Source organism: Macaca nemestrina, chromosome 8 (genome assembly GCF_043159975.1).
Source record: "Macaca nemestrina isolate mMacNem1 chromosome 8, mMacNem.hap1, whole genome shotgun sequence".
In the NCBI taxonomy this organism is placed as follows: Eukaryota; Metazoa; Chordata; class Mammalia; order Primates; family Cercopithecidae; genus Macaca; species Macaca nemestrina.
Genome location: NC_092132.1, coordinates 123,337,073 through 123,361,634, shown reverse-complemented (window position 1 = coordinate 123,361,634; position 24,562 = coordinate 123,337,073). Strand labels below are relative to the sequence as shown.

Here is a 24,562-nt window from a genome sequence, read left to right as displayed (position 1 = left end):
TGGAAAGGTCAGTTATAGTGGACAGATTATGAGAAGAACAGGTTTGGGTGAGAAAACTTTAGATTTCAGAGTTGCATATCCTAAGTTTTAGATGATTATTGGTATCCAAGAGAATGTCTTAGTTGGAAATATGATCCCAAAGTTCAAGGTTGAGGTTGGAGATGTAATTCAGATCCGATGGTAGTTAAAGCAGTGAGACTGAATGAGATAAAATAGGGAGTGAATGAAATAAAGAATAGACGTGATATTGACCTCAAAGGCACACCAGCATTTAGAGGTTGGGAAGATGAGGAGAGAGCAGCAAAGAGGACTGGGAGGACCACTAATGAAGGAGGGAAGTACAGGAGGTGTTTAGTTCTGAAGCCACCTGAAGAAAATGTTTTAAATGGGAAGAAGTTGTCAGTTGCTTTAAATCATTTGGAGAAGTTGAGTAAGATGAGAGTCTAGAATTAAGTTAGGTTGGATGGTGTAGAGGCCATCAATAACTTTTTCTTTTCTTTTTTTTTTTTTTTGAGACAGAGTCTTGCTCAGTCGCCCATGCTGGAGTGCAGTGGCGCAATCTCGGCTCGCTGCAAGCTCCGCCTCTTGGGTTCACGCTGTTTTGCTGCCTCAGCCTCCCGAGTAGCTGGGACTACAGGCGCCGGCCACCACACCTGGCTAATTTTTTTGTATTTTTAGGAGAGATGGGGTTTCACCATGTTAGCCAGGGTGCTCTAGATCTCTTGACCTCATGATCCACCCGCCTTGGCCTCGCAAGTGCTAGGATTACAGGCCTGAGCCACCACGCCCGGCCCATCAGTAACCTTTTCAAAAGCAGCTTTGCTCTACTGATTTGGGTGAAAACTTAGTTGGAGTTGGTTTGGGAGGAAATGGGAGCAGAAAATTTGAGAGAGTGAGTATAGACAACTCTTTCAAGGAATTTTGCTATAAATGGGAGTAGAGATCTGAAGACTGAATAGCAAATTGAAAAGTGGGAAGATGAGGTAATTCTCTTATTGTTTCATTTTTCTTAGTGAAATAAGAGGTGAAGTTGTTCTCACAGGTGTTGGAGGTTCACAAAGAAAGGAAGATGTTTGAAATAGTCATTTTGAGAGTGGGAAACAGAAGAATTAACAGTCAGGGCTGAGGGTGCATTTGAAATCTGTGTCCTGAGTTTAAAATAACTTGTGTCATCATCGATGTGCTTTATTTTCAACTATATTCAACTGCTTGGGTGTAGGCCTCAGGTAGGTAAAAAAAAAAAAGTGGGTTTTATTAAGAGTAGAGGTTTTGCCAGGTAATTACCGTGGAGGGAGGGAAGAGCAAAGGAGTTGAGAGTCTATAGATACAAAGGAATGATTACTGTATTGTGGGTAAGAGAGAAATGGAAGGCTCAGTGGGGAGTGGGAGTAGGGAGGGCGATAGGTAAGGAAAAGGTGATAGGATCAATGCATTTGGTTCTGCAAGTGTCAAAGTATTGTTGGGGAAAGCATGCTGGAAGGAAAGATAGGTATGCTGGTGTTCTCAGGGTGGAAGGCTTACAGTTGAAGTCTGGAAGTGGTGATTTTATTGGCAATTATAAGGTCAACAGTATGACTGTGGAATGGAGTGGCTAAGGTCTGTTGAAGAAAAGATTGTCGGAAATGCAGGGGTCAAGGAACTGGCCTGTGGATGTTGAAGTCACTGGCAGTTATCACAGGAATAGTAGTGGAGGGAAAGTCAGTTAATGAATCAGGCGTTAAGATCTCTAAGGGATGAAAGGATGCAGTTTGGAGATGACAAGATAACTGTAGTAATCACAAATAGCAGGTTATGTAGCTCTATCTCATAGGCTTCAGAGGAGATGAGCTTTTGAAGGACAAGAGAAATGATGATGAATAAATTCTAAGCAGGGGAAGTGTTTGGTAAAGCAGGGCAGGCTTTGTGCTGTTGATGGCAAATGATGTGCCAGGCAGGATGAAGTTGAGAATTTGGAAGATGATCACTGATTAGGAAGGCTTACATTTTATTTTGACCGGGTTGGTAGCTCATGCCTGTAATCCCAGCAGTTTGGAAGGCCAAGGTGGGCGGATCACTTGAGGCCGGAAGTTGGAGACCAGCCTGGCCACCATGGCGAAACACTGTCTCTACTAGAAATACAAAAAAAAAAAAAAAAAAAAAAAAATTAGCTGGGCATGGTGGCACATGCCTGTAGTCCCAGCTATTCCAGGGGCTAGGGAATGAGAATCGCTTGAAGCCAGGAGGTGGAGGTTGCAGTGAGCCGAGATCGCGCCACTGCACTCCAGCCTGGGCGACAGAGTGAGACTCTGTCTCAAAAAAAAAAAGGAAGGGCTTGCATTTTATTTTGGTGATGACTGGGAATGAAGGCATGAGGGATGACTGTTGGAGAAGGCTGTGCTTACTAAACAGTATTATTAAGTAGCAGCATACATGGTGTTATACTGACTTCTGATTTTGCAATAGTACAGACGGGTTCAGATTCTCATTTCCACCTTCTCCTTCTGCCTAGGCCAATAACTGCTGGGTTATAATACATATGACTGCAGATCATTTGGAATTTACTTTAAATTGAAACAGTACAAATTTGAAAGAGAGGGAAAGCAGCTGAGGCAAATTGGGGATTGAATAAGAAGGTCTTTTTGTTGGAATTCATTTAAGGAAAGAAAATGAAAATTTGAGCCCTAATATTATTTAATGAAGTGGCTGAATGAATATCTCTGCTTTGTGGTTTGAAAATTAATATTGATTTTTTTTTTTTTTTTTTTTTTTTCCTAGAGGAAGAAATCCTACTTAGCGACATGAACAAACAGTTGACTTCAATCTCTGAGGAAGTGATGGATCTGGCTAAGCATCTTCCTGATGCTTTCAGTAAATTGGAAAACCCACAGAGGTTAAATATTACCGTTTTTTTTTGAATTTAAATCAATTCTGTTTTTTTTAAATTACATTTTCCTGTATGTGAAGAATACTATTTATTAAGGTTGACTCATAGAAATTTGCTTGAATACTCACACACAGACTGATGCATAAATTTGAGAGCTATCTTTCCAGTTGTTAAATAGTGAATCCAAAGGTTTAAGCCTTTTCTGTCTGCTTTGTACGATGTTTTATGAAACAAAGGAATAGAAATTGTATTCATATTATACATTTTGAAATTATATCTATATTATATTTTTTGTGAAAGCAAAATAAGTATACATTAAGGAAAATATTTAAGATTCAAAGTTGTCATTTTCTTTCTGTTAATGAGTATCTTTCATTTGATAACATTTATAGTTTGGTCACTTGAAATCTATAGTGACCAAAAGCAACTTCATACTTAGTAGCCTCATTTTCTGTTATTATCTGATTATTACTTAAGAATTCTACTTAATTAAATAGATTATTAGAACAAAAGACATTGCAATTTTAGAGATTCTTTTATAGCTAAAGCACTAGGTAACTTAAAAAAGTTGGATCAAATGTTATACAGATTAATAGATCTTGGAATACAGGTGCTGTGTCTTTTTGGAATCAGACCTTGTCTTGGCCTTAATTGCAGGATGACTTCCTTGTTAAATCTCTAAAAGCAGGAATGCTCTGGAACAATGAACAATTAGAATGTGGTAATGTAATTTTGGGCCAAAAAATACTTTGTAGAAATGTGAAACTCTTACTTGAAATAGAAAGAATTCTGACTGAAAAAGTGCAGTTAATGTATGCTTTTCTGGATAAGATTTGTGATAGATTTGATTGAGATTTAAAACCATGATATATAAATTTAGCTTTTTTGTCAAAGTAATTTGTCCCCCTAGAATTTGTTTTGGTAATTTTTTTTTTTCTTTTTCTTTCTTTTTTTTTTTTTTTGAGATGGCGTCTGGCTCTGTCGCCCAGGCTGGAGTGTAGTGGTGCAATCTCAGCTCCCTGCAACCTCCGCCTCCCAGGTTCAGGCCATTCTCCTGCCTCAGCCTCCTGAGTAGCTGGGACTACAGGCACCCGCCATCATGACTGGCTGATTTTTTTCTATTTTTAGTAGAGACGGAGTTTCACCGTGTTAGCCAGGATGGTCTCAATTTCCTGACCTCACGATCCACCCGCTTCGGCCTCCCAAAGTGCTGGGATTACAGGCGTGAGGCACCGCGCCTGGCCCTGTTTTGGTAATTTTTAATGCAACTTGGAGAATTTCTGAAAGATGTAACTTTTTTTTTTTTTTTTTTTTGGGACGGAGTCTCGCTCTGTTGCCAAGGCTGGAGTGCAGTGGCACAGTCTCGGCTCACTGCAAGCTCTGCCTCCCGGGTTCACGCCATTCTCCTGCCTTAGCCTCCCGAGTAGCTGGGACTACAGGCACCCGCCACCACGCCCGTCTATTTTTTTTTATTTTTAGTAGAGAGGAGTTTCACCATGTTAGCCAGGATGGTCTCGATCTCCTCACCTCATGATCTGCCCGCCTCGGCCTCCGAAAGTGCTGGGATTATAGGCGTGAGCCACCATGCCCGGCCTGAAAGATATAACTTTCAAATGGGGGAGGATACTAGTAAAGCCATTTCTTACTCATTTATACATTTTTCCCTCCATGAAATTAGAGCAGTCACCTTTTACGTGACTTTTACATGCATTTCAGATTTTTGTACTAGCAATTAAAATATCTACTGGATGTAAATCACATATGCTTAATGCTTTGCTTCGTAATATCTGTTGAGGTCAAGTAAAATATAGAGACAGATCATTAAATTGAAAATGTTTTATTTGGGAAGCAAGAATTAAATTTGGGGCATATACACAGACTGGGTGGTCTTTGGTATCTCTGAACAACGAAGAGAAGTTTGGAGGTTATATAAAAAGGAAAATGTTACGTATTGTTTTTCCAGAAAGTTCTTTGGCACTAGTAAATTTTGGTGAGTTGGAAGCTCTGAATTGGTTAGTGACTGTGGTGGGTAAAACTAGTCTTAGAGTTGCAGCAGGTTGTTTCAGTATCTATTAGATAAAACTGGTTTTAGGTTATAATAGGCAGTTTCAGAAAGTAGGCTCCCAGAAAATTATATTCTTAAAGTAATGTTATGTGCCTTGAGTGCTTTTTTTCTCTTGGCCCTTGACTCTGATTTAGTTGGGTATGACAAGAATTATCAATTTATATAATTATTTTTTACATATTGAAGCTAAATGGGTTTTCTTAAAACTTGGGAATGGGAAAAACTGGGTCTTGCGAAGTTTTAGTGTGAAAACAATAATTAGTCTCTTATTTCATGTTCTTTGTAACCAGTCCACAGTAATATCTAATGTATCTAGATGACACCTCAGAACCAGGAGAGAACGAAAAAGACCTCTGAGCAGTCAAAATAATGCTATAAGCATGTATTCCAGCTTACTTTCTGCATTTCCAGTGGAGTGCATGAGGCCACGTTTTGCTTGACAAGCTTGGGTACCGAGTTAAAGTGAAAATGGTGTAAATAACTAATGATATGCACATGACAGTAGGTGGAAGTGACAGCTGACAATCTGTGAAAGAGTGAACAAAACTATAAAAATTCGAACTAAGAACTCTTAAAATAGAACGGTTTGAAGTTTGTTACAGAAGGGAGCAGCTTTATGCTTCAGTGGACTCTGAAGGTATTGGCAGTGTATAGTACTGCTTAGTCACTGATTTAAATTCAGTATATATCTCTTCTATTGCTGTCGTGTACTTGACATTCTCCTGGGTGCTAAGGCTGTCTGCAGGCTACTAATATGCATAATAACAATCCTGAAGAAGAAGGAAAAGTACACTGTGCCTTACTGAAGAAGGCAGGACAGCCTTGGTATTTGTTAGAGTAAATATTAGTTATCTTACATAACACATGTTATATTCCCTGATGTCAGGGCCTGATAAATGAGCCCTTACACTCTTGATAGTCAATCTGTGCCACTGTTGCTGTTTTGTATGTGACACCATTTCCTGTCCATGTAACAATTAAACTGTATCACATACCTGTTCCTACTAAACTATTTGCATGTAATTTTAACATTTGAGTGGCTGCATGTAAGGCTAAAAGTTCTTTATAAGATTTATAGAATTTTAGAATGTTTAAATTAGATAACATTAGTGTGTTTTTAGTTTTTGAATTTAATTTTGCTCTTGATTTTGTTTGTGTTAATGTAGACTTTGTCTACTTAAGCTTGAGCCCAACTTTGGAGTGGTGTTTTCAGTGATAGAAGTAACTGGAAATAACGCATGAAACCACTTAGCACTTTTGGTAGTTTATTCCCCTGAAGGATCAAATTTTTACTTGAGTCATTAGTATAAAATTTTAAAAGGCATGTCAGATTTTATTAAGCATTGATATTAAATACATAAATATTAGAAGACCTAAACAAAATCACTAATTAAGGAGTAAAACACGTCCCTGCCTATCATAATCCCTTCACTTCCACTAATTTCTGCTTTTATGAAGTACTTTAATAAGCTCTACAACAAATAGACAAGATGTTGTGCCTCATTTTACACTCTAGCAGTCGTTTTCCATTCCAACTAACTAGGTTGGGTTATAATATAGTCATTTAAACTTACTTAGTTAAAATGTTATACATTAGCAGCTGCAATTAAGGAGCTAAGAAATTCAGCTCATATTTATTTATATGCATCCTATCCATATTTTCTCACTTGTTATATTTGCCTACTGATGGGAAATTGATTTTTTCTGTTCCAAAAATGTAGAGTTTCGAGATTTTTGGAGATGCAAAACAGCATCATTTTCAAATTAGAGCACAAACACTCTTACTTGTTCCAGTTGGGACTAGTAATTGATCAGTGAAGTGAAACCATTAGGCAAAACGGGATCATCAAATTTTCTTTCTTTTTTGAGATGGAATATTGCTCTTGTTGCCCAGGCTGGAATGCAGTGGCACTACCTCAGTTCACTGGGACCTCTGCCTACGGGATTCAAGCAGTTCTCCTGCCTCAGCCTCCTGAGTAGTTGAGATTACAGGCACGTGCCACCACGTCTGGCTAATTTTTGTATTTTTAGTAGAGACAGGGTTTTGTCATGTTGGCAAGACTGGTCTCGAACTCCTGACCTCAAGTGATTTACCTGTCTCAGCCTCCCAAAGTGCTGGGATTATAGGCATGAGCCACTGCGCCCGCTCCAAATTTTCTTTTAACTTAAAATGTTAATGTTTGTTTGTTCCCAATCTTTTTGTATATGTCAAGGCTTTTTCGTTATATGCAGGCCAGCTCTTTGGAGTTCTGCATGGTGTTTCTTGTTTAAACCACACCTATAGTGTACCGTCTACAATTTCCAATTCTTTAAGACAGAGTGAAAAATTAAGACACTTGAAGTAATCTTAGTGTAGAGTCCTAGGCATTATGATTTTCCTTGAGACTTTTAGGGTTCTTTTATCATAGTTTATCAAACACCTTTTTTTTTTTTTTAACAAAAAAGAAATTTAAAGAATCTTTCTGTATATTCAACTTAGAATGTAATGAAATAGGTTTTTTTTTTTTTTTTGGTGATCATGTATCATCAACTTACTTTACATTAATTAAATTAATCAAATTAATCAACAAAAAAATATATAGTTGGCATAAACAAATTTGGGATCAAGCACTACTGACTCTTAGTAAACATACAAGTCAACTGTTGGTACAGAAGTGCCTCGATGCTAGAGAGTAGCCTGTAAGCTGTAATTATATGTGGGCATTAGGGAATGAAGAACAGTCTTAATACTATTGATCTTTTAAGTGAAGGTCAACTTAGAAAGCTTTTACTTATTAAAATGCTTCACAATTTGTCCTTATAGTTAATGCAATTAAAGTTCAATTAATCTTTCTATTTTTTTAGAGTTTCTATCTTACTAAAGGATATTTCAGAAAATCTGTATTCACTGAGGAAGATGATAATTGGGTCTACTAACATTGAGACTGAACTGAGGCCTAGCAATAATTTAAACTTACTATCCTTTGAAGATTCAACTACTGGGGGAGTACAACAGAAACAAATTGGAGAACATAAAATTTTTATTAATGTTGAAGATGAAACATGGGACCCAACACTTGATCATTTAGCTAAACATGGTGGAGAAGATGTACTTGGAAATAAAGTGGAACGAAAAGAAGATGGATTTGAAGAAGGAGTAGAAGACAATAAATTGAAAGAGAATATGGAAAGAGCTTGTTTGATGTCGTTAGATATTACAGAACATGAACTCCAAATTTTGGAACAGCAGGCTCAGGAAAAATATCTTAGTGATATTGCTTATAAATCTACTGAGGTACTAAATAAAGAGGAAGCACATTTTTAGTTATTAGTAGGGTCTGGCTGACTTTATTCCTGTAAAGGGGCAGATAGTAAATATTTTAGGCTTTGTGGGACATTCAGTCTCTGTGGCAGTTACTCAGTTCTGCTATTGTAGTGTGAAAGCAGCCACAGACAAATGTAAACAATTGTGCCTGTCTGTGTTTCAATGAAACTTTATCTATAAAAACAGATAGTGGGCCATATTTGGCTTGTGAGCCATAGTTTGCTGCTCCTGACTTAGTATGATGTGCAGCATTGTGTAGTGGAAAGATTTTATAGTGTCAACAGACATTTGTAGTAGTTCACTATTTTATAATTTCGTATGCTTTTTTCATAATATCTCTGCTTTTTGTGGATTCTCTTCATATCTACTAGTGTTTACTCTTCTGACTTTGATTTTTGGGGGTGTGTTTTATTTCTTTATACAGACTTTTTTTCTTTTTTCTTTTTTTTTTGAGACAGGGTCTTGCTCTGTCACCCCAGCTGGAGTGCAGTGGTGCGATCTTGGCTGCCTGCAGCCTTCAACTCCTGGGCTTAAGTGATCCTTTCACCTCAGCCTCCCTAGTAGCTGGGAACACAGGCCTGGGCCACTACACTCAGCTGATTTTTGTAATTTTTTGTAGAGATGGGGTTTCGCTCTGTTGCCCAGACTGGTCTTCAACTCCTGGACTCAAGTGATCCACCTTCCTTGACCTCCCAAAGTGTTGGGATTATAAGTGTGGGTCACTGTGCCTGGTCCAGAATTTCTTTACTTGCTCATGTAAGAGGGTTTCTAATAAACTCCTGATGCTTTTGCCTGACACTATAGTTTTACTGTCATCTCAGAGTCAGATTTTTTTCCCTTAACTTCTTCATTAAATTAATTTCTTAATTTCTCATTTGTTTTTCATTAGTTTACAAAATTACTTGTTGCCTATATTCTCTGAAATTTTATATTTCATTTCACGATAAATAAGTTTTTAAAAAAATCAGATTTGAGGCCAGGCGCAGTGGCTTACGCCTGTAATCCCAGCACTTTGGGAGGCCAAGGTGGGCAGATCACAAGGTCAGGAGCTCGAGACCATCCTGGCTCACACGGTGAAACCCCGTCTCTACTAAAAATCCAAAAAAATTAGCCGGACGTGGTGGTGCGTGCCTGTAGCCCCAGCTACTCAGGAGGCTGAGGCAGGAGAATAGTGTGAACCCAAGAGGCGGAGCTTGCAGTGAGCTGAGATTGCACCACTACACCCTAGCCTGGGCGAAAGAGCAAGACTCCGTCTCAAAAAAAAAAAAAAAAAAAAGGTTAGATTTGACCATTTAATTAGAGTTATTTCACCATCATTTTTCTAATGGCAACAATAATTTTAGTATTTGAGCAATTATCTATATTTTGGTAACTATTAGTAATCACTTCCATCAGTATATACATGCATTTCATTTTAAAATGATTTTCAAAATATTCTCATACCAACCATTCATAAAGGATGTTCCCCTTCTGGGAAATATCAGTTTTTGCTAACATCTGCATTTCCCTTTGATATTCTAGGAATTTTTATTAGGTATACACTTTAAGTGATATGTTTCATATAGTATTATAGAATTACCAGGATTTCATGACTTTTTTTTTTTTTTGAGATGGAATCTAGCTCTGTCACCCAAGCTGGAGTGCGGTGGCACAATCTCAGCTCACTGAAACCTCCGCCTCCCTAATTCAAGTGATTCTCCTACCTCAGCCTCCCAAGTAGCTGGGATTATAGGTACCCACCACCACACCTGGCTAATTTTTGTATTTTTAGTAGAGACGGGGTTTCACCATGTTGGCCATGCTGATCTCGAACTCCTGACCTCAAGTGATCCGCCTGCCTTGGCCTCCCAAAGTGCTGGGATTACAGGTGTGAGTCACTGCACCTGGCCTTAGATTTCGTGATTTGGCTGACATCTTTTACACCAATTATTGCCATTTTTTATTGGGTACCAATTATTAGTATTGTTTTCTTTATTCATTAAATAAGAAGTAAAAGAACTTTTAAAAAATAGAACTTTTTTTCCTAGTAAAAAGCTTATTTTCAGTTTTTTTTATTGCTTAAATTTTGCAGGTTAATAAAGGCTGTACTTCTTTTTCCTACTTCCTGTTTAAATATTTGGCATTTTTTGAGGGTTTTCTTTCTATGGATTTTTGTCGCGGAATCCCATCTTGTTGGACGCTTAGTTCCTGGAGATTGCCAAATTATTGAAAAGTTTCCTCATACCCAAACATTGGCAATAGACTGAATAAATAACATCTCTGACACTACTTTTCAATGATATAGAGAATGCTATTGGTAAAATACTGATTTATTTAAAGATACTACAATCATAGTAGTTTTTTCCAATCTTTTTTAAATCAGTGGATGTCAAAGAACTACTATTGTTCTTTGTACGGCATTTTTCAACGTTGTGAAGAGTTCTTATACTCAAAAAGTTTGGGAGACACAGTTTGACATTGTTTAACCTGAGTTGAACTTGTCATTTTGTATTCTTGTTTAGAGCAGGGATTTTATTTTGTCTCTTTATCTAACTTTGTATTCCTAACTATATTTCTTTCTTTCTCTTTGGTTCTCTGTTTCTTTGTTCATTCTTCTCTCCCTTTTTTATCTATCACATAAACATGTAAATATATATTATATATCCATTAGGGAAGAGGAAGTTGTCTAAAGATATCTAGTACATAGGAGCTTTATTCTGCAGAAAAGAGGATATGAAGTCAATTATACTGGAAATTAATGCTTAATACTTTTTTTAAAGCATTTGTCTCCCACTAATAATGAAAACGATACGTCCTATGTAATTGAGAGTGATGAAGATTTAGAAATGGAGATGCTTAAGGTATGTTTACAATTACAAAAACATTACTTCAAGTTCTTTCCAAAGCACATTTAATTAAGTAAAATATTAACTAATTCTAAACCAGGTTCCACCACAATAAAATTGCTAGTAATTATGTAACATTAGATTTCACATTTTCCAATTCATTTTTCTTTTACATAGTCTATAAATAATGGGTTAGAGATAATATACTAATTTTAAATGTGCTTTTCTTGTTCCTTCTTGTTTTTTATTTTGAAATAGGGTCTCACTCTGTCACCCAGGCTGGAGTGCAGTTGCGCCATCTCGGCTCACTGCAACCTTCACCTCCTGGGCTCAAGTGATCCTTCTGCATGAGCCTCCCGAGTAGCTGGGATTACGGGCATGCACCATCATGCCTGGATAATTTTTATGTTTTTAGTAGAGACAGGGTTTCAACATGTTATCCATGCTGGTCTCGAATTCCTGACCTCAAGTGATCCACCCGCCTTGGCCTCCCAAAGTGCTGGGATTACAGGTGTGAGCCACCGCACCTGGCCTTGGATTTCATGATTTGACTGCCATCTTTTACACCAATTATTGCCATTTTTATTGGGTACTAATTATTAGTATTGTTTTCTTTATTAAATAAGAAGTAAAATAACTTAAAAAAAACCTTTTCTTCCTAGTAAAAAGTTTATTTTCAATTTTTTTTATTGCTTACCTTTTGCAGGTTAATGAAGGCTGTACTTCCTTTTCCTACTTTCTGTTTAAATGTTTGGCATTTTTTGAGAGTTTTCTTTTTATGGATTTTTGTGGGGGATCCCATCTTGTTGGACGCTTAGTTACTGGAGATTGCCAAATTATTGAAAAGTTTCCTCATACCCAAACATTGGCAATAGACTGAATAAATAACATCTCTGACACTACTTTTCAATGATATAGAGAATGCTATTGGTAAAATACTGATTTATTTAAAGATATTACAATCATAGTAGTTTTTTGCAATCTTTTTAAATCAGTGGATGTCAAAGAACAACTGTTGTTCTTTGTACGGCATTTTTCAACGTTGTGAAGAGTTCTTATACTCAAAAAGTTTGGGAGACATAGTTTGACATTGTTTAACCTGAGTTGAACTTGTCATTTTGTATTCTTGTTTAGAGCAGAGATTTTATTTTGTCTCTTTATCTAACTTTGTATTCCTAACTGTATTACTTTCTTTCTCTCTGGTTCTTTCTTTGCTCCTTCTTCTCTCTCTTCTTTTTTTATCTATCATATAAACATGTAAATATGTGTTATATATTCATTAGGGAAGAGGAAGTTGTCTAAAGATATCTAGTACATAGGAGCTTTATTCTGCAGAAAAGAGGATATGAAGTCAATTATACTGGAAATTAATGCTGAATACTTTTTTTAAAAGCATTTATCTCCCACTAATAATGAAAACGATACATCCTATGTAATTGAGAGTGATGAAGATTTAGAAATGGAGATGCTTAAGGTATGTTTACAATTACAAAAACATTACTTCAAGTTCTTTCCAAAGCACATTTAATTAAGTAAAATATTAACTAATTCTAAACCAGGTTCCACCACAATAAAATTGCTAGTAATTACGTAACATTAGATTTCACATTTTCCAGTTCATGTTTCTTTTACGTAGTTTGTGAATAATGGGTTAGAGGTAATATACTAATTTTAAATATGCTTTCTTTGTTCCTTCTTGTTTTTTATTTTGAAATAGGGTCTCACTCTGTCACCCAGGCTGGAGTGCAGTTGCGCCATCTCGGCTCACTGCAACCTTCACCTCCTGGGCTCAAGTGATCCTTCTGCATGAGCCTCCCGAGTAGCTGGGATTGCAGGCATGCACCACCACATCTGGCTTATTTTTGTATTTTTTGTAGAGATGGGGTTTCACCATGTTGCCCAGGGTGGTCTTAAACTCCTGGGCTCAAGTGATCCCCTGGCTTCAGCCTCCCAATGTGCTGGGATTGCAGGCATGAGCCGCTGCATCCAGCCCTGTGTTCCTTCTTGTGTTACTTTCTTGTAATTTTTTCCTGGAATATGGGTAGCGATTCAGCTCTCCAGTATTGAAGTTGCATTTCCTTTCTTCCAATTCATGTGTATCCGTTTTTATTTGGAAGTTTTGTTTTTATACATTCAATAATCATCCTTTCTTCCTTTGGTATTATTTACTATGGGTATTTTATATAATTTTCAAATGGATTAAATGGTTCAGTTTTACTCTCATTTATTATCGAGATTGAACATACTAGTTTGTAATTTATATATTTTCTATTCCTTTACCTCTAATTTCTTTGTCAGGTGTTATGAACCAAAGATGTATAATAAGAAAAGCCAGTGTAGCTAAATTAAGTAAAAAATGAAGAAAAACATAGAGGTTCACCATTATGCATTTTTTTATTCCTAATCTTTAGGTTGATGAGTTTTTTTATTTTTATGAAATGAGATTAATTTCCTGACTTTTTTAGTTTTGAGGCCAAGTAGTGAGTAAGAATGTATATTCTAGGGCCAGGCATGGTGGCTCAGTCATGTAATCTCAGCACTTTGGGAGGCCGAGGCAGTAGGATCACTTCATTCCAGGAGTTTGAGACCAGCCTGGGCAACATGGCAAAACCCCGTCTCTACAGAAGAATACAAGAATTGACTGGGTGTGGTGGCGTGCGCCTGTAGTCCCAGCTACTTGGGAGGCTGAGGTGGGAGGATCACCTGAGCCTGGGGAGGTTGAGGCTGCAGTTAGCCGTGACCATGCCACTGCACTCCAGCCTGGGTGACAGAGTGAGACCCTGTCTCAATTAAACAACAAAAAAAGACTAGATTGTGAATTCAGATGTAGGTTTGAATCCCAGCTTTTCCAGTTAGTAGCTGTGTGACTTTGGGGAAGTTTCTTAGCATCTTTGATACTCAGTTTTATAATTATTATTTAAGATGTTGCTTGTAAAGAGTTTAGTAGAGAGCCTGACATTTAGTAAGTGTTTAATAAATATTAGCTAACAGTAAAACTAGAACATAAATACTGAATTGTATTTTGTTATTAATTATCCATTTCTCTGAGAAGTACTGTTCCGATAGTACATTTATAGGAAACTTGTGGACGTCTATAAACATATATGTTAAATCTCTTAGAAAGCAACCTGGATGCCCATATTAGAGAGCTCTATTTTAAAAATGCATTCTAAGTATGTGTGTGGACTTGAATAAAATAAAACAAACAGAAACAGAAGCACTTCTTTTTTTTGCCTTCAGGCTTGAAATGAACATACTTTTTAAAAAAAAACCTTCAAAATGAAAATATTAAATAAAAGGTTTAATAAAAAGAGAAAGCAAAAACTGTAGTTTAATAAAGTCTTCCTGTCTCTTCATGGTTAAAAAATGTTATAGATGAAACAATTTTGAAATATTCTTGAAATAGATAATCTTTATTTAGGGGAGAATGTCAGATACTGTCAAGCCAAAATAAAAACAAATAACTTCATTTCACGTTTGTAAAATTCCTTTTCTAAAATGATTGGAATCTTTTGTTGTTTTGAGAATTCCAAAGCACATTTATTGTTTGCTTATAGTTTCAGCCTTATTTAAAAATAATGTGACTGACACATGATATAGAGAAACTTGTTACAAAAATAACATTAAAATCCACATTTACTACTTGGGAATCGAAAATATTGAAGTGCAATAAAGAAAAAATGTTTTAAATTATCCATATGTAAAATTTATGATAGCTTTCCCCAGGGGCAGTTTATTATATGGTATTAATGAGCCTTGTTTATGCTGGAAATGTTCCATCTTTGGCCTTGCGCCTTAGAAACCATTCATGAGCACATATTTAAACTGGAGCACACATGTTCTTTTGTAGTATGGCTTGCACATCTGCCAGCTTTCAGCAAAATTGTAGGCCCTGTTAATAATAGTCCTTTTGTGTTTGGTGAAAAAGATACGACACTGTCAGTGGTTTTGCTTTTAAAATTTCTTTTAAACTTTCAGTCTTTAGAAAACCTCAATAGTGGCACGGTAGAACCAACTCATTCTAAATGCTTAGATATGGAAAGAAATCTGGGTCTTCCAACTAAAGAAGAAGAAGATGATGAAAATGAAGCTAATGAAGAGGAAGAAGATGATGATAAGGGTAAGCACTGGAGTGTGTTTGAAATGACTCACCTGTGATTCCTACCACTGAATTTAACTTAGGATCCAGTTTTGGATGGTTTGGAGGTCAGGGATTTTGTGGCATATAATTATTGGATCCTTATAAGCTTTTGTCTCCTTAGTGCTTTTGTCTCCATAAAGCACAATCTTACTACTTACAAAAATAGAGTAATAGTTGCATTATGATAATAAAAATACCTTTCCCTTTGTTTTTTTATATTAAATACAGATGTGATTTCTCCAAATCATTATAGTTCTCATTTAGAATTATTAAAGCTGAGAACTCTAATAATGAACTTTCATTGTTTCGTGGTAAATTATCTTGATTCTTTGTATTGCCCTTTCTTGGCTACTCAGGAATCTTTCAAGCTCACTGTGGACAGGGAAAGTGAGTTGGGCAGAGCTAACATAACTTCATTGTGCTGTGCAGTTAGAATTTTGACCAAAGATGTAGGTAACTATCTTTTCCTAACTAAATTAGATTTAGGTAACTAAACTAAATGAGATTTTGGTAACTAAATTTAGGTGTAACTAAATTTAGCTTTAGGTAACTAAAACAAAGATTTTATTTTATCTGTGGACTTTTTTAGTGTAGCACTAATGTAATTTCTGATTACCATTAATTGAAGGTTGGTTATATTATCACATTTGGATTGTTATGTTATAACATCTAAATGTTAGCCTTTAGAAGTATTCCTGATTCTAAAACATCAGTTTTGTTTTTTTTTTTTTCAATAGTCCTGGCAAAGTGTGAATCACAACAAAATTCTAATACTTAAAAGTAATCCAAGTGTCATATATGGTACCCAGAAGACCAATTTATATTGAAATTGAAAAATAGAAAACATTAACCCATGATAGCTATCACTGTATTCTTTCAAAGAAGCCAATGAAATGACCTGTTTTCTCCCTCTATGTGGTATTTTTCTATTTGAACATAAATGCCCATTTTATTTTATTTCAAGACTCTTTGTTGCCAGCACCCAATGAAGAGCAAGTTACTTGCCTCAAGATGTACTTTGGCCATTCCAGTTTTAAACCGTGAGTATAATCTCAGTTAATCAAATCACATATTTAGTATTCTCTTTATGGTTATACATGCCACACTGTTTTTTCTGTGTGACTACAAAATTATTTCAAAGTGATAATTTCTATAAAATTCATTTCTGCAAATTGTTTTTTATAAGTGAGGAGAAATGGTTTTCCTTTAACTGAGCAGTTCTGAGTAGAAACTTGTTTAAAGATACTTATAAAAAAGTGTTAATTTAATACTGACTTGTTTTTCATTAAATGAGTGTCTATGTGCCTGTTTTGTGTATATTACCCAGAACATGCAGATGTATTAGAAGTTCTTAATACAACAATTTGAGGAATAGTGATAATCTTATCTATTTTAATGTACTCAAAATATGTTTACATCTAGCGGGCACATTTTTGTAAGGATTAAATGAGATGAATAAGAATGAGATGAACAAGTAAATGTGAATAAAACTAATAAGCATATGAAAATCTAGACTGGATTTTTCCTATTCTGAGAATTTAAAATGTAATCCACTGAAGTATTTCTTTCCTCTTTTCTTTTGATCTTAAACATTTTTTATTTATGTCTTACATACAGAAAAGTGCGCATGGTGTAGAGATCAATGAATTTTCATAAACTGGGCACCCTGTAGCCAGCACTTAGTTAAGAATAGGTCATTAACAGCATGCCAGAAGACCACCTCTCCAATTGGTTTTTCCCATGATATTAAGAAAATTTTCTAAGATGTAGTAAAGTTGAAAGAATTTTTTTTCTGTGCATGTCTGTATTCCCACCACCTAAATTCTACTATCATTACTGTACTTGTTTTATCACGTATCAACTCTCTATCCATCCATTAATTCATTCCAGTTTTAATATGCATCTCAGGGTCAATTGAGGACACCATTACACTTCCGCCTAAGGATTTCAGCATGTAAATTATTAACGAGTTAAATATTTACTTACAGTTTTTTCTTTTGATGTAAAATTTGCACATAAGGAAATAAAAACTTTTTAAGTGTACATTTGCAAATTTTAAGTATACATGTGCATACCCATGTAACCCAAATTGTTATCAAGAAATATCATTATCATCACCTCACAGAGTTCCCTTATTTCCCTTTTCAGTCAGTTCTTGTCCCTGGAACATTTCTCTTATTATTTTGAAGTATTGATTCTTTTGGATATCTAGTATGAAACTTAGAATCTGTTTTTTACTTTAGATGTATGTAATGAAATTTAATACATATACCAAATGGTAGTTGTTAGTTAGCTTGAATGGAAGGTTGGTCAAATGGCATTCATTGTTTTAAAGTTCCAAGTTTGTGCAGATTTATGTATGAAGTTCGAAAATAAATTCTATTAAAGGAAATGAAAAATTGAATGGATTTTAATTTGTACCTTGGGTTTCTTATTAATAAAACAAAATAGCTTTTTGCTTTTTACCTTCAAGAGTTCAATGGAAAGTGATTCATTCAGTATTGGAAGAAAGAAGAGATAATGTTGCTGTCATGGCAACTGGTAAGTTGTATTTAAGCAAATAACCTAATCCTTTAAAAATAAAGCATGAAGAGTTTGAAATAATCTTTCATTAAACTCTCAAAATACAAATGCAACTACAAATGATGTAAAATATAGAAGAGAGTGAACAGAGAACAGATGCTCAGATTTATGTATCAATTAACTTTTAGAAAGATATCATACTAGTATTGACCATTCATCTGTATAAGTACATTGTAAAAAGAAATGAAAGCGTCAAAGGTTTATTTTTATTTCTATGAGCGTATTTTTTTCATTTCAAGGATATGGAAAGAGTTTGTGCTTCCAGTATCCACCTGTTTATGTAGGCAAGATTGGCCTTGTCATCTCTCCCCTTATTTCTCTGATGGAAGACCAAGTGCTACAGCTTAAGTAAGTCATGTTATCATTGCTGCAACATCACCCTCTTTTTTTCTTCTGCGGATGAAACATCTGATCCATCATGCATGTTAAAATCTAGTTCACAATAACACATTTCTGCAGGTATTGCTTTATCTTTATTAGTAATAAATGACACTTTAGTGGAAGAGCTTATCTTCTTTCTTGTGTTCTCTGTAATTCAAAGCTATCAGGTGGCCCTGATAAAATTCTTTTAAAAAACATTATTACTTTATGCTGGTTTACATTGAATATCTCAAAATTATTTTGTTTCTATTATGCTTGCTTTTTAGCTTGATAAGAAGTGTATACATGGAAGTATATTTTTTATCTATGAAAAATTTTTCAGCTTCTTCAACCTGAGCTTGCAATCTGTTTTTAAATTGATACATAATATCTTTACATATTCATGGGGTACTGTAGTATTTTGATACACTCATATCAAATACACTTGATCAAATCAGGGCATTTGTTCATCTTCATCAGCTTGAACATTTATCATTTCTTTGTGCTGGGAATATTTCTAATCTTTTCTTCGAGTTGCTTTGAAATATACAGTATTATTGTTGTTAACTATAGTTACCCTACTGTTGGTTAATGAGTACAAACATACAGTTAGATAGAAGGAATAGGTTCTAGCAAAGAATCAGAGTATACATTGTTATATTTCTTTATTCTTGCTCACTTAAGAATCAAATTGATATGTGTAATGTGTACATGGGGCCAGAATATTTGTTTTTCTTCTTATAGAATGTCCAACATCCCAACTTGCTTCCTTGGATCAGCACAGTCAGAAAATGTTCTAACAGACATTAAATTGTGAGTAATTTTTTTTCCCTCAACTTTTATTTTGGATTCATGGGGCTGCATGAGCAAGTTTGTTACATGGGTGAATTACATGTTGCTGAGGAAGTTGTGAGTAATTTCTGTGATTTCTAATCATGTGGTCAGATGTCTGTGGTATATGAGAGACTTTTGTACACAAACAAATTTTATTAAATGCCTGAAAAAAAGTCCATGATTTTAAAATGCACTTTCTTTTTATAGTACCTTTGCAGGACTGTTACTTTTTAAATCCTTCAAACTTGAAGAAATCTGTTATTCTCAGTTCTTGGGCTATAAGATTCGCATTGTAGTCATAGAATTATAAAAATTTTGGTTTTGGAAGAGAAGTTGGAGAGTATCAAGATTTATCTCATTTTATAGATGAGAAAACTGAGGATCAGAGACAAGTAATTTGCCCGAAGTCACTCAATGACTGACTGATCAGGGACTGGATTCTAGGTCTCTTGCCCATCCAATTCTATCATGATGTAATTCCTAAGGAGAATATCATCTCAGCCACACATACACACACCCATTTTGTGTGCCTGTGTGTATATATATGTACACACACATAAACATATATACACATACATATACATACACACACATATATTAATATATATGCATATATATGCATGTTCTAATTTAGAACATTTTCATCACTCCCAAAAGAACACCCCTGCCCATTAAGCAGCTGCTTTCTTTACATACATATTAGTATATACATACACATGAGATACACATGTATTTACTGAGTTTTGATAAATACATACAAAGATGTAAACCAAACCTCTGACAAGATACAGAATATTACTGACACTCTAGAAAGTTTCTTCATATCTCTCCCCAGTCTGTCCTTCCATCCTCCATCCTAGGCAAGCCTCTGGTCTGATTTTCTCTGCCATAGTTTGGTAGAATGCCGTATAAATGTGTTCGCACAATATGAACTCTTTTGTGTGAGACTTCTTTCATTTGGTGTAATGTTTCTGAGATTCTTCCATGCTGTTGCATGTATCAGTAGTTTTTGGTTTTGTTTTGTTTTTGTTTTTTTAGAGACACCGTGTCCTGTCACCCAGGCTAGAGTACAGTGGTGCAATCATAGCTTACTGCAGCCTCTAACTTGTGGGCTCAAGCTATCCTCCTGCCTCCCAAGTACCTAGGGCTACAGGTCACCATGCCTGGCTAATTATTAAATTTTTTGTAGAGACAGGAGCTTCCTTGGTTGCCCAGGCTGGTCTTGAACTCGTGACCTCAGGATTGCTTCCAGTTTTGGATTATTACAAATAAAGCTGCTATGAACATTCACATATAAGTCTTTGTATGGACATATGTTTTCATTTTATTGATAATATCAAGGAGTGGGATGACTGGATCCTGTGGTGGATATATGTTTAACTTTGTTTTTTCTGAGATAAAATGAGAAAGTGATCCTCCTGCCTTGGCCTTCCAAAGTGCCGGGATTACAGGCGTGAACCACTGCACTTGGCATAGTTGTTTGTTTGTTTGTTTGTTTTTTAAAATATCTGAGTGTTATTTTATTGTATTTCATTGAATATAGCACAGTTTGTTTTTACATTTTCTTATTGATAGACACCTAGGCTATTTTTCTAGTTTTGGACTGTTTCTAATAAAGCTGCTATACACATCCTTATAAAAATCTTTTTTGTGAACATGCTTTCTTTTTTCTAAGCATTTTAAATCACCTTTATTGAGGTGTGATTGACTTACAAGAAATTTTATATGCTAAGAAAGTATAATTTGGTAAGTTTTGGCACAGTTATGCACTCACGAAACCATCATCACAATCCAGTTAATGAACATATTCATCACCCACAAAGTTTACCTTTTTGTTTCAATCCCAGTCACCAGGTAATTGCTGATCTTCTTCCTGTTACCATAGACTAGTTTGCGTTTTCTAAAATTATGTATACACGGAGTCAATCATATTTTATATGCTCTTTTTTTTTTGTCTGGTTTAAATAATGCAGTATAATTATTTTGAGATTCATCCGTGTTATTACATTGAGTAATAGTTCATTCCTCTTATTGTTAAAGTGGATTACATTTTATGGATATCCAACAACTTGTTTATCCATTCACCTGATAGACATTTGGATTGTTTCCAGTTTTGAGTTATTACAAATAAAGCTGCTGTGAACATTCATATATAAGTCTTCATATGGACATATGTTTTCATTTTATTGATTTTATATGAAGAAATGGAATGACTGGAACGTGTGATGGATATATGTTTAACTTTGTTTTTTCTAATTGAGATAAAATTCACAGAACGTAACTTTTACCATTTTTAAATTTTATTTTATTTTGAGATGGAGTCTTGCTCTGTTGCCCAAGCTGGAGCACAGTGGCTTGATCTCGGCTCACTGCAAGCTCCATCCCCTAGGTTCACGCCATTCTCCTGCCTCAGCCTCCCAAGTAGCTGGGACTACAGGTGTCTGCCACCATGCCCGGCTAATTTTTTTTATATATTTTTAAAATATTTTTAGTAGAGACGGGGTTTCACCGTGTTAGGCAGGAATGGTCTCTATCTCCTGACCTCGTGATCTGCCCTCCTCGGCCTCCCAAAGTGCTGGGATTATAGGTATGAGCCACTGTGCCCGGCCACTTTTACCATTTTAATCGTTACTAAAGTCCAGTGGGTTTTGGTGTAGTAATAATATATAGTATAATATATAATATATAACATTATTACTATATAATATATAGTAATACTATATAATATATATTATATATAATATTAATATATATTAATTCCAGAACATTTTCCTAACTCCCAAAAGAATTTCCGTACCCATTATGTGGTCATTCCCTATTGTCCCTTTTATTTTCTTTTCTTTTTTTCTGAGACAGGGTCTCCCTCTGTCGCCCGGGCTGGAGTGCACTGGCATGATCATGGTTCACTGCAGCCTTGATTTCCTGGGCTCAATCGATCTTTCCACCTCAGTCTCCTGAGTGCTGGAACTGTAGGCACAAGTTACCATACCTGGCTAATTTGTTTTATTTTTAATAGAGATGAGATTTTGCTCTGTTGCCTAGGTTGTTCTCAAACTCCTGGGCTCAAGTAATTGTCCCACTTCAGCCTTCCAGAACACTGGGATTACAGGCGTGAGCCAATCTGCCTGGCCTTTTGTCTCTGTTCTACCCACTTCCAACCACTAGTCTATTTTCTGTCTCTATGATTTGCCTATTCTGGATATGTCTATAAATGAACTCATACAGTACATGGTCTTTTGTGTCTGGCTTCTTCTTAGCATAATCATATCAGTACTTCATTTAGTCTTTTTTTATGACTGAATAATATTCCATAGTATGGGCATACACATTTTAAAAAATTCGTTCATCAGGGATGGACATTTGGGTTTTTTCCTTTTTGGCTGTTATGAATAATGGTGCTATGAACATTTGTGTACCAATTTTTTTATGAACATACATTTTCAACGCTTTTGCATATATGCCTAAGAGTGGAATTACTAGACTATATGCTAATTCTTTGTTTAAGAAACTACCAAGCTTTTGAGAATGATTGTATCATGGGATGTTCCCACCAGCAGTGTATGAGAGGTCCAGTTCCTCCCCATCCTTGCCATCACTTAGTCTAGCTGATCTTTAATTTAAGCCATTCTAATAGTATCTCATTTTATTTTTAGTTTGCTTTTCCCTAATGACTAATTATATTGAACATATTTTCATACACTTACTGGCCATCTGTATATCTTCTTTGAGGAAGTGTCTGTTCAAATCTTCTGCTTATTCTTTTTACTTATTGAGTTTTGATAGTCATTTCTATATTCTGAATATAAATTCTTTATTTGATATATGCTTTAAAAACATTTTCTCCTAGTTTATGACTTTTCATACTTTCCACACAGTTCTTTTGAAGAGCAGCCGTTTTTCATTTTGATAAAGTCCAGTTTGTCGATTTGTTCTTTTAGGGATTTTTGCTTTTAGTGTTTTGACCCAAGGTTACAAAGATTTGCTTTTATATTTTCTCCTAAAAGTTTTATAGTTTTAAGTTTTACATTTAGATTTATGATTAATTTTTAGTAAATGTTGTCTATTGTAGGAGATATTGATTACAGTTTATATATTTTTCACCTATTGTTCCAGCTCCATTTTTAAAAAAGACTATGCTTTTACACTGAATTGACTTTGTACCTTTGTCAAAAATAAATTGACTGCATATATGTGGGTCATTTGCTGCACTCTCTATTCTGTGTTTGGTGGATCTATGTCTGTCTTGATTGGTGTCTTGATTACTGTAGCTTTATAATAAACCTGGAAATCAGATAGTGCAAGGCCTCTAGCTTTGTTCTTTTCTTTCAGAGTTTTTCTGGCTATTCTATGTCCTTTGTATTTCTGTGAGCATGTCAGCATCACCTTTTCAACCAAAATGCCTGCTGGGATTTTGATTGCGTTTACCTTGAATCTAGATATCGAAACAATAGCTGTCTTGATAATTATTGTCACTATTTTATACCAAAGAAACTGGGCATGCTAAAGTAACTTGGCTAACATCACTTACCTTGTAAGAAGTAGAACTGGGCAGTTTGACATCAGACCTTATTCTTTATACTGTTTCCTATGTTAATTAGAATACAATGTTAATTTCATAAAGGTAAAGGCATATCTGTTTTGTTAATATTTGATTCCTTGTGAAAGCACAGTGCCTAGTGCACAGTAGACACTTAAACATCTGTTGAATGGACAGGTGAATGCTTTTAAAGTCTTTTCATATAGAAAATTAAGTTTCATTACATTTGGCTTGATCTAGGTCTTCATTTCATAGAATGGAGCACAGACTCTGTAAATATTTTGCCCCAGACCTAGCCTTATTACAAACAGTGTCTTAATTAGGATTCTGTCTACCCAGAATAGAAATTAACTCAAGCTAGCATAAGTGTATATTGAATTTTGTATTAAGGATAAAGGAATGTCTCATAGATCCCACTTAAAAGAAATTAGCCAGCCCTTAGGAAGAGACTGGAATTGGGTTTGGAAAATGCAATAGGGCTTTCTTTTTATATGTAGTCTTTAGTGAGTCATCCTCATTTTTCTCTCTGAAGAGGTAAGCATTCTCTGTATGTATATAGCCATCTTTTAGATTTTCGTGACATAAAGTATTTAAACATTCATCAGGTATTTTGATTTTAAGTTGTAATTCCTTGAGATGATTGTTTTCTTTATTGTTAATATGTTTCCTTTCTTTTTTTTTTTTTTCTTTTTGTTTTGTTTGTTTTTGCAGAGGCAAATACCGGATTGTATACATAACTCCAGAATACTGTTCGGGTAACATAGGCCTACTCCAGCAACTCGAGGCTGATATTGGTAAGTGGTAAAGAAAGATCTTTGTAAATACTTACTGAGTTAATCTTTAAAGTTAAACCTATGGATGGACACTGGATTTCACTTCTGTTAAAATTTATTTCAAACATTACTTCCTCCAGGAAATCTGACTCTCTAATTGGGCGTTTCACCTATCTTATCCCATGATACTCTATAATTCCTTTTGCTACAGAAATTAGGCTCTGTTAGCATAATTACCTGTTTATATATCTGTTTTCTTCTGCTAGGCTATACACTT

The 24,562-nt window shown here is 35.3% G+C and overlaps 1 protein-coding gene across 12 annotated transcripts in view; it reads left to right on the top strand.

Moving 5' to 3' along the window:
• Positions 1 to 24,562, top strand: part of LOC105481956 (WRN RecQ like helicase) — a 139,230-nt gene that overhangs the window by 39,862 nt on the left and 74,806 nt on the right. For all 12 annotated transcript variants that reach the window (XR_011607121.1, XR_011607122.1, XM_011741746.3 and 9 more), the window contains 10 exons: positions 2,755 to 2,869; positions 7,773 to 8,202; positions 10,992 to 11,072; positions 12,451 to 12,531; positions 15,036 to 15,177; positions 16,163 to 16,238; positions 17,672 to 17,739; positions 18,021 to 18,129; positions 18,886 to 18,954; positions 24,224 to 24,306. Coding sequence is in view for 10 of the 12 variants with exons in the window: in XM_011741746.3 (XP_011740048.2) it covers positions 2,755 to 2,869; positions 7,773 to 8,202; positions 10,992 to 11,072; positions 12,451 to 12,531; positions 15,036 to 15,177; positions 16,163 to 16,238; positions 17,672 to 17,739; positions 18,021 to 18,129; positions 18,886 to 18,954; positions 24,224 to 24,306 (1,254 nt within the window). In the remaining 2 variants the exon portion in view is untranslated. The remainder of the gene's footprint in view (positions 1 to 2,754; positions 2,870 to 7,772; positions 8,203 to 10,991; positions 11,073 to 12,450; positions 12,532 to 15,035; positions 15,178 to 16,162; positions 16,239 to 17,671; positions 17,740 to 18,020; positions 18,130 to 18,885; positions 18,955 to 24,223; positions 24,307 to 24,562) is intronic.